This window comes from Ctenocephalides felis, unplaced genomic scaffold, assembly GCF_003426905.1.
Source record: "Ctenocephalides felis isolate EL2017-DRISC unplaced genomic scaffold, ASM342690v1 CF-g0.4_SCAFFOLD_00845, whole genome shotgun sequence".
Classification (NCBI taxonomy): Eukaryota; Metazoa; Arthropoda; class Insecta; order Siphonaptera; family Pulicidae; genus Ctenocephalides; species Ctenocephalides felis.
In genome coordinates, this window is record NW_020536999.1 from 32481721 (window position 1) to 32492321 (window position 10601).

The following is a 10601-nucleotide window of genomic DNA, read 5'->3' on the forward strand; positions in this document are numbered from 1 at the left end:
AGCTTTTAATGGAAAGAAAGTGTCTAAACACTCTAAACAACTTGTTTCCGCGTTTTAACATGAAGTCAAGTTTTGGAATTAAGATATCGAATTCAAAAATGAATACAAAATTGATATAAAAAAGTTTTTTATATAATAAAAAACTGCAACATTTAAACCACAAGCAAAAGCTTTGAAATTTTTATCATTGATAATAATATTTTTTTGTAAAATATTATAAGAAAATATTTAGAAAACAAGCTACATTTATATATTATATGTGAAAAATAAAAAATAAAAACGTGTAATTTTTTTTTTCCTAATATGTGATTATCAAATTTAATTTATATTTACAATTTATTATTTTTTATTTTTCACATGTAATATATAAATGTAGCTCAAAACTTTATACGATATGATTGAAAATAATTTATATTTCCCAATATATTAAGTAATTACATCAAGCATCCCAACTGTCTTCATATTACAAATACTATTATATAGGGTAACTATTAGCCGTAATAGATCCTATTAATTATGTCGCATCCATGTAAGAAGATATAACGAGGGCAAGCAATTAATCCAAACTTTGTTTTCAGAACCTGTGAACTTCTAAAAGCCAACCCTTACAGTAACCTGGATCATTTCTCACCAAAGTTTACGTTTACAAGGGATAAGAAGAAATAAGACGAAGGCAAGATGCCCGTCGGCGGGCGTATGGCCGGCAAAGTCGGCTTCATCAACAGCAATTATAATGGTGAGTTGATTAGAATAAAATCTCAAAGAATTTTTTTGTGTCTCTGTGATCTTATCCTCAGGCAAGACAGATAAATTACATAGTTAGATGAGTTGAACTTGAGATGTTTTTTTTGGGCTGAGACAACTTGAAATGGATATTTAACTCGAACCATAATATGGAACCTTTGTTTTAACTTCTGCATAGCAACGCATACCTTTAATTCGTTAATAATATCCATAATCCATAGATAGAGCAGAGCTTAAAGCTCCGCGGGTAAAAAGATCCACCATCATTTTCTCAAAAACAGGCAAAGTATAGATTTTTTCAATTATACTATTTTAAAGTAGAAGACAAAAGTAGAAATCTTCATATAAGAAGATAAACAAAAAAGTATCAATGTTTATACCAAAAGTATTTTTTTCGTTGGTAGTTTTTTTTGGATTTGTGTTTTTTCATTTAGTTATTGATGATATCTAAGTATAATGTTTAGCTATTTATTATTTATTTGATTTGTAAGATGTATTGTTATTTTTATGTTAAATTGAACCATTTGTTTTATATAACCTCTACAAAATATTATATGCGTGTGGATTAAAAAGCACCACCTACGTTGGCAAGGGTGTAAACAATAAAAAGTAGTAAAAAAAACGTATATTAAATTTGAAAAGCAATTTTATAAAAGGTAAATTAAATTAATAGTTATTCATTTTCTGCTGATGAATATTGAAATACCAGATCAAGATTATTTACAAAACAACTTTGTAAAAAGTTTCCATAACATTTGTATTTCATATTGGTTAAATAATGTAGAGACGATAATTGGACGAAAATGGCATATGAAATATAACAAATTTCAGAAAAATAGTAGAAAAAAACATTTCTATAATTAGGAGTTAACTGGGACGTTTCACTGAACATAGTTCGATAGTTTTTTGTTTGATACCCGTTTTGTACTAAAATTCAAATTGGAACTGTATGTCTCACCCTACCCTATATATTGTACAAAAACACTATGCAGTAGTCTACTAAAGATCGATAATAAAAATCAAGTAATTAATATTCATATATACATGAATATTCATATTTAGAAGTTGGATTATTACTCGATAGATAAAAACGCTAATGAAATATTTTGCTATTATAATACTTCAATCAAGAGCCATTGCAATTCACATTTTTTCAATATTTCTGTAACAAGCCTGTCATTTCTATAATAACAAAGCCTACAAAAATGTTTTTTATAAGTTTTAATTAAATTCATGGAATTTTCTATTCACGTCAATAAATAATTTCAGTTCACGTCAACGGGCAGTGTTTAACGATACAAAAATTCTTTTTATGGAAAAATGACGATCAATTAGTATAATATGGTATTTTGTACTTAATTTATAAAGCACTTAATATCAGAAGTAATAAAGCTACAATCAAATGATTTTAGTAAATGCAAATACTTAACCATTTATTTTGAAACTTCTTTGTCCTCGAATAAGTTTTTTCTCATGATTGCTAAAAACACATTTTTAAATAACACAAAATATTGTATCTATAAATCTTGTGCAACAATTGCAGCGTTCGTTATTCATCGCACTATTTATTATTTTCTTAATTAACAGAGCTTTTTCTATGAGTTTTCACATTTATATCTTGACATTAAAATAACATAATTAAAAAATTAGAGTAATGTGAATAATATATCATGTCAAGACTTATTTTCCTAAACTGGTGCAAAAACCAACTGTAATATGCACAGGATATTCTCCAAGATATATTTCTACTTAAATTGAGTTTTTTGTTACAAAAATTTTGAATTACTTTGTTACAAAAACTCGAGTGGAATTATTCAAATATATTTCATCTTGGCGATAATATCAAACTCGAGTTCACCTACAAATTAATCTAAATATTCAAATAATTATATAGAATGTTTTGAACAACTATAGAAGTAAAAATATAATGTTAATTTCAAATACGAAAATCGAGCGAGTTTTCTATATATAAATTATTCTGGAATAACAATTTCAAATGTGATTTTACTGAATTTTCAATTCCAAATCAATTATTACCTTCATAATCTTTTCAACGAAATTCGAAATCACATTTACCGGAGCGACTAATTAACTTTTCGTCAGAGAGCATCACGTAGAAGATATAATTACTAATTAAAATCTGTAATGTAATTTACGCTTAAATAACACAAAGCTCTATGAAGAAAGAGAGAATTAAATTTGCAATTATTCATTGACGACATGAATTTTATTTGTCATTTTTTTAAAATTATATGGCAAATATAATTTATACATGATTTTTTTACAAAATAGCGTTATCATGCATGACTTTATTATACAAATTGCATGCAGTTATTAAATTTTGAAGATACACGCGGGTACACAGGTGTCGAATATAGTTTTTATTTTAATCTCCAGGGTTTAAAAACATGCAGCATATTTTCTGTGACTGCATAAATGAGACTTTTAAAAATACATGGGACAATAAGTACTAATTGAACTTGTAAAACGTGCAGTTTTTTCTGTGTTTAATTATACAAAATGCATACAATAAACAGTATAGCAGCGGTATTCAAACTTTGCATACTATATCCCAAGTTATAGAAAGTTGTTACCTACTAAGTAAATATTCTGCTAAAGCAAAAATAATTGCCGGACATATAAAAAACTAACTTGATGAATTATAAGCGCTCGTTAAAAATTTCAAGTTAGTTTTACATAAAGGTTTATCTCTATTAAACTAAAATAAATGATAATTATAAATTGCATAAAATTCATTCTTGTATTGACTATTAATTATGGATTTGCTACGCAATTATATAAATATTGAGTTAGAGCTTATTTATTTTGCAATGTTAAAAATTTGAGATATATCTTGATTATTTAATTTATTTTACAATAGTGAATTGAAAATATTTTAATAAAAAATTATGAAATAACATATTGTTTATATACATATACACACACATATATATATATATATATATATATATATATATATATAGTAGAACAATTACGCTTCGTAATCTATATGATGAATCATGATAGATTATTATGTCACAAACATTTTCGTATTCATCTCAAGAATAATAAATCGATTCTTTGATAAAACGGAAACTTAGATGATGGATTGTTAATACAACAATATCTTACTTTTAGATCAGCAGAATGATGAATTTTAGCTTTTTCATCATTTTGTTAAGAATGCTATTTTAAAAAATTGCGTTAAAACTCTATGAAGTAGGTTATAAATGAAATCCTGACTTTCAATATATGTACATCAATTTTAGTTTTGTGAGTGCGTTTTTCATGGAACCATTTTAGTAAGATAAGCATCGTATCATTCAGGTTTTATATATTATCTGAGATATGTAAAAAAAATATTGATATTAATAAAAATTCAATCAAACTTCTGCGCAACAATCACAAAACACTAATGACAATGAAGTGGAAAAAATTTAAAATGTGTAAATAATTAAAATAAATTTTTCATTTTTAAAAATATGTCTAGTGAGTGTTATTTATATTAATATATAAATAAGCTTGAATTAAGAATTCTCTATCCATAAAAAATCGTTTCGGTTTCATAGTTCATGAATTTGAATTTCAAATACCTTTTTTATTTAAAATTTTGAATATATGATACGTCAATCAATATATTCATATCATGCAAGCAAATATATGAAGTTGTCTGTCATGCTATAGTTTTTTATGCTTTGCGAATAAAATATCACATATGGTCTATTTCACTAAAATCGTTTTACATTATGAAAATCAAATTTTTCATATATTATTCTAGGAAAATTAAACTTATGAACTACATATTGTTTTACCTACTCTATGTTTACAACATGTTCTCTATTATTATGAAAATATATGCAGACATTTATTAAAGAGTACAGGAATCTCAATATTCATATAATACCACCACAAATTATAAATAGTCGTAGATAAAAAAATTGAAAGTAATTATAGCAATCTTGTTAATCAATTAATGAACTAGTGGGGTGGGTGGCATCGTGCCCTAAGGCAAATTGCTGTACCGTAACGAAATATTCCAGGAATACTGAATGTTTTCAAATAGATTATTATAAATATTGTTGTAACATTGTCTAATATTTATAAGAGTTATATAAACTGAATTGCAAAGTTAAAATTATTTGTAAAGTATATTAGAACTATAGTCAGATTTAAAATTAAATCTGAATTATTTTCGATATACAAAAAATTAAAAAAAAAAAAAGTTGAAACAAAATTTTTTTTCAAAATACATTATTTTGTTAAGATAAGTAGAAAGTTCTTTGAATCAATTAAATTGGACGCTTAGTTTTCTCAAAAACTGCCATTTTTTGTACATTTAGCTTCGTATCTTCGAAATGGCTGGGCCTGCCTATGCAAAAAACTAAAATCTACTTCTCCCAATCATTACTAATTGAATTTTTAGATCATTCAAATCGGATGCTCCGTTCTCTCAAAAACTCGATTTCTATTTGCTGCACTCTTTGCTCTTTATCTCCGTAACTGCTGGACCTGCCTTTGCCAAAACCTAATCTGCACATCTGCTCACCAATAGGAATCGAATGCTTTTTGAACTATTCAAATCCGTTGATCCGTACGCCCGAAAACGTGGACGAAAAATTGTATCCATACATACATACACACACACACATCTATTTTTTCTGAGGTATGCCAAAATGTTCAGAAACCTTCAAAACGTCGAGAAATGTAAAAATTTTCAATTCCGATTTTCGGCCCATTACAATAACTTACCATACGGAAAGTTAATTACCCTAAGGGAAGTTAAAAAGCATTTAATATTCCTAAAGTTAGTCAGTATTTTTTTTACGAATACATGATAAATTTCAAAAGGATAGTAATCTCCAATATATGCTAAGGTAGAAAGTCAAGAATTTTCCGCTGTAAGAGTTTATCTGATAATGAATCATTTTTCGACATCTTATTTATGGCATTTCGATTTTGCTACGTGCAACGTTTCACCTTTTCTATGTGAGAAGCATTTTATTTGCAAATTTTTCTTATTCTTTTTAAGGCATGCGTATATATTTGTAATAATGTAAAAGTTCACGGAGTGCCAAGTTGTATATATTCATGAAAACAGTACGAAACAATATTCCATTTCAATCGCGAAAGATTACATTTTTGAAATATTACATTCTATATTTACGTATTACATAATAAAAATGTATATGTATTATATCAAAATAATATTACATTTTATTTCATTGCCATTTTGGCTCATAATAAATAATGTATGTGAATACAATATAACAAACAAAATTAAGTAATATGAGTAAAAACAAAATTAAATAGATAAATATACTAACGATAATGTAAACCATAATTTAAATACTTACAAAATACTATATTTAAAACGTAATAAAGATTCGCGTTCGCAAAATTATAATATTAAAGCCTCTCGTTTCAAAATGTATGAAATGCACTTCAGTCATAATTTTCCACTTGGTCTGATTACAGTAAAACGCTAAAACTATGATAATTGCGAATTCCAGTAATTCCATTTTATGCTATTCATTCTGCATAAATTTAAAATTATATCGAATAGTTTAGCGATATTCAAATTAAGTCATTGGAAATGTGTAAAGGCTATTACCGAGAATTATTAATTAATGCAGATGAATTATTAATTGGCTTCATTTTTTATTGAAATTGAAATCCATTATTTGTAAAAAAGTAGCCGGAATACAATTAAAACCATGCTTGAAGTACTAAAATAAATAAATAATTAATTATAAATAATTAGAAAAAATAATTTATATATGACTCTCAGTATTAAACTGCTTAAACCTTTATGTAAAACGTTACCTGTTGCCATTAATATATTATCATAAACCGTGCAGCAATCTCAGTCGTATATCTTTATAGTCGGAACTTGACGCTTTATTTCAAAATTAAACTCTTTTGTAATCTTTATTATTCTTCATGTTCACCTGTACATTTAATAGAAATCTTCATGGAAATTTAAGTGATAATTTATATACCAAATGAAACACTGATATAAATTCCTATGTGACCTTTGCGGCCAAATTTCACAAAATATTAGAGTTTTCTAACCATTTTATTGAATATATTACTATATATAACATTGATAAACTAAACACATTTAATGCTGACCATAATCGAAGATTTTCTTAATCGACAAAATTTAATATGAAGGCAGTTAAAAACTACCAGATCGCTCCACCGGCAGCAGAGCTTTCAAGCTTTGGAACCTAAACTATAATCATTCTCCTATTAGTGAAAACTGAAAATGATATAAATTTACGCTATTCAAAGTTAGTTCGTAAAGTCTGCGTACAACATGCGTATTTGTGCAAAAGTTGGAAACTATCTAGGCATCCTTCAATTACAGAGTATTCAACAAATAGTTAGGGTTTATTCAGTGTAGTTTGAGACGAACAAGTTATCTTAATGATAAGCGCTTGACTCGTACTTTAAGGTTTTCACATCACAAAAGTTATAAAACGTATAAAAATTATTTAATTCGTGCTTTAAACATAATTAAGTAAACAAAAACTTGTGTGTAGTAGATAGTATGTATATAAAGGATCATCTGCAGTAATTATCGTAAGTGAATGATCGATATAAGAACAAATTTAATATATTTCTAATCTATATCTTAGAATACGTCACGTATATCAATTATTTTATTCCGAAGCTTCATATATCTAGCAGTCTGAAATTTTTATTATATAAAATTGACATTAGAGTCGGTATAATGATAAAAAATGATGATTCTTTTTATAGCACTTCATATTATCACGTATATTTTGGCGCACGTGCCCGAGTTATCCTTGACAATGAGTAAAAGCAATGCCTTGTTTCACAGCTTAGACAAAATGAAAAGCTTCTTGAATGTTGCTATGGGGCTTCAAGTTTCGTAAAGAGGAATTTCTAATAATACACCTGAGATTCTTACATAAATTAAATGAATAGATATTCTCACCTATGTAACTTATAGTTTACAGTTTAACCAAACAGTGTAATATAGTACTTTCATAATTAGTGAAGGAAATAAATACAAAATTTGATAAATTTTTATATGAATTATTATATCATATTACTACATTACAAACACTATACAGGCAGCAAGAACTACCATGAAGTTCGCACTTTTCTTGGAAAGTTTTAATAAAACTTGTAATTACTTTTGATTTGTTTTAAATTAAAACTTAGAAATTCATATTATTGCTGCATTTTTAATACAAAAATAATTGTGAAGAGCAACTTTACACAAACGGAGTACGTGTTGCATTGAAAATGAAGTTTTCAAAGAAAGCTACGTAGAATATTATATATTTAGTTTTCAAAGTTGGTGGTAGTTATCTATAGAAATTGAATTAATTTTTAACTATTTTTACTAATTCATATTACGTAGGTGTATATATACATATACATATTTTTGTTTCCGATTGAGCAGAGTAAAAAAAATCTAATACGTTTTAGATGACGTTATTTATCATTTAATTTTAATAAATAATTATGATCAAGAAATCATAATTTTGATTAATCTCTTTGCTAAAAAAAGAATTTTCAACTTATCAAAACGCTCACCTATTTTAAACTATTTTTAAACTGAATTCTGCGACATGTTGTGCAAAATAATTTATTTTGTAAAATAAAAATCTTTTTTTCACTCGTGTCCAATACGAATGCAATTTGACTTTTAGGAATTATACAGTCTATAATACCATATGTAATACATCACAATACACAACACATATCATTGTTTAACAAGTAACTATCAAATTATGTTCAGTGAAAATTCCAGTTAATTTATAATTATCTTCTTTTTAATATCAAAGGTATAAAACATAATAATACGAACATTATTGAACCAATGCGACATATAATTTTCATGGACGTTTTTTTTGCAAAGTGTGATCATTGTAAAAAATATAACGTACATAACATTGATGGAATGATTTAATTTATCTTTTGTAAAATTGCTTTCTTTAACTTAATTCACTTTTTTATCACCATTTTCATTGCTTATACCTTTGCCAAGGTAAAGGTTCAGTTGGTCCTTTTCAATCCTACCCTGGTGAATCTAACGAACCCATCTGGTGAATCTAACTTGAAACTAGTGGTGTTTGATATCGTGCCTTAAGGCAAATTGCTGGAGCTTCCCGTACCGTAATGAAATGTTCGATTTTTCCAAATAGATTGATTATTAGAGATACTGTAACATTGTTTAATATTTTTAAGAATTATATAAACTGAACAGCAGAGTTAAAATTATATTATTTAAAATATATGAGTAAGATTTAGAAATTTTGCCAGAATTAAAATCAAAATCTGAATTATTTTTGATATAAGAAAAAGAAAAAGTAATAATTTTAAAATATTTTTTTGAAAAAAAAGCAATTGTTTAATCAACACAAGCAGAAAGTATTTTGAATCATTCAAATCGGATGCTTAGTTCTCTCAAAAACTGCCATTTTTTGTACATATGGCTCTGTATCTTTGAAAAGACTGGACCTGCCTTTGCCAAAAACTAAGCAACACATCCCCCAATAAGAATCAAACATTTTTGAACCATTCAAATCGGTTGATTAGCGCGCACACACACATCCATTTTTCTGAGGTATGCCAAAATATTCAGAGGCCTCTGAAACGTGAAGATATGCAAAAATTTTCATTTTCGATTTTCGGCCCATTACTATAACTTACCCTGCAAAGAGTTAATAATGATACATATCTTATAAAAAAACAATTAAATAACGTATACATTGGAATTATATTAGAAAATTTAACAACAGTGCTCAGTTCATAACAAAGAAAAATACTTTTGTTATAAATGATCAAACATTTTATCTCCTAATGTCGACGATGTTTGATTGAGGCGATGGCTGAAGACTTTTTACCTTCTACTTTCAAATATTGTTAAATAACTCATACTTGTTTTTGAATTTGATGGTGATGGTGATTTATATTCCTCGCTCTACCATAATATATATATATATATATATGTATATATATATAAATATGTAATTAATTGCAGGTAGTACTGCCCTAGGACAGATTCGTGAGTTGACAATGAATTAAACCCCAACTCGATTAAGGAAAGAATAGTGTGAGAAATTTTCCATTGCCAATTAATACCGCGGTGCCCGAGATGAGCTTATTTTTAAATGGAAACATTTTTCATCTATATTTTCAAGTTCTAATTATGATCATTATTTTGATGATGTAGCGCTAGATCATTCAAGCTTTATTCATATTACACATATAACAATTATAATCTGGAGAAATTTGCGTTTTTGTTTTTCGGGTTGATTCTATAATGAAATTTATTCAAAATTCTTGAACTCAAATCATGCGTCCAACAACAAAGCTTCTACGGGAAGTCGGTTACTGCTATAAATCCGTCCTGGTACGTCTCCGAACGAGCACTTGACATAAAAATTCTCATCGTTTATTCCTTAGGTCGTTCCGGTTCCGGCTTCAACGAGGAGATCATCTGGGTGAGCATAGGCATGGGAATCACGATAGCCGTGCTCATCAGCATGGCGCTCTGCTACATAGCCCGGGAGAAATGCCGCAAACGACGCGAGTACTACATCACGGCGTAGCGCGACAGGTGAATAAGTAATAGGATAAAGTACATATACAAAGTTTGTTTTGAATGTGCTTACGGACAAGAAAATTTGGAACTCTTTCGGAAACTCGATAAAAGTGATGAAGTTATGATGTTTATAGAGACGTGAATTGACATTCAGCATGCGTGATAGTAGTCACTTATTCTGGAGACTTTGTTGATGGTCTTTCTATCTAAAAGGCTTTCTATTACTACACTATCCTATCAATGGATGTGATTTTTATTCCAAACTAGTGGA

General features: G+C 27.5%; 1 protein-coding gene across 1 annotated transcript; it reads left to right on the top strand.

Moving 5' to 3' along the window:
* Positions 1–678: 678 nt before the first annotated feature.
* LOC113371527 lies at positions 679–10337 on the top strand. Its single transcript, XM_026612160.1, has 2 exons — positions 679–736; positions 10192–10337. The coding sequence occupies exons 1-2, from the start codon at positions 679–681 to the stop codon at positions 10335–10337; spliced, it is 204 nt and encodes a 67-aa protein (XP_026467945.1).
* Positions 10338–10601: the final 264 nt, after the last annotated feature.

What these genes read in the sequence shown, in the direction of transcription:
- LOC113371527 (XM_026612160.1), top strand. Translation starts at nt 679, where the DNA reads ATGCCCGTCGGCGGGCGTATGGCCGGCAAAGTCGGCTTCATCAACAGC. An exon ending in CATCAACAGCAATTATAATG is followed by an intron (nt 737 to 10,191) that starts GTGAGTTGATTA and finishes TTTATTCCTTAG; the next exon opens with GTCGTTCCGGTTCCGGCTTC.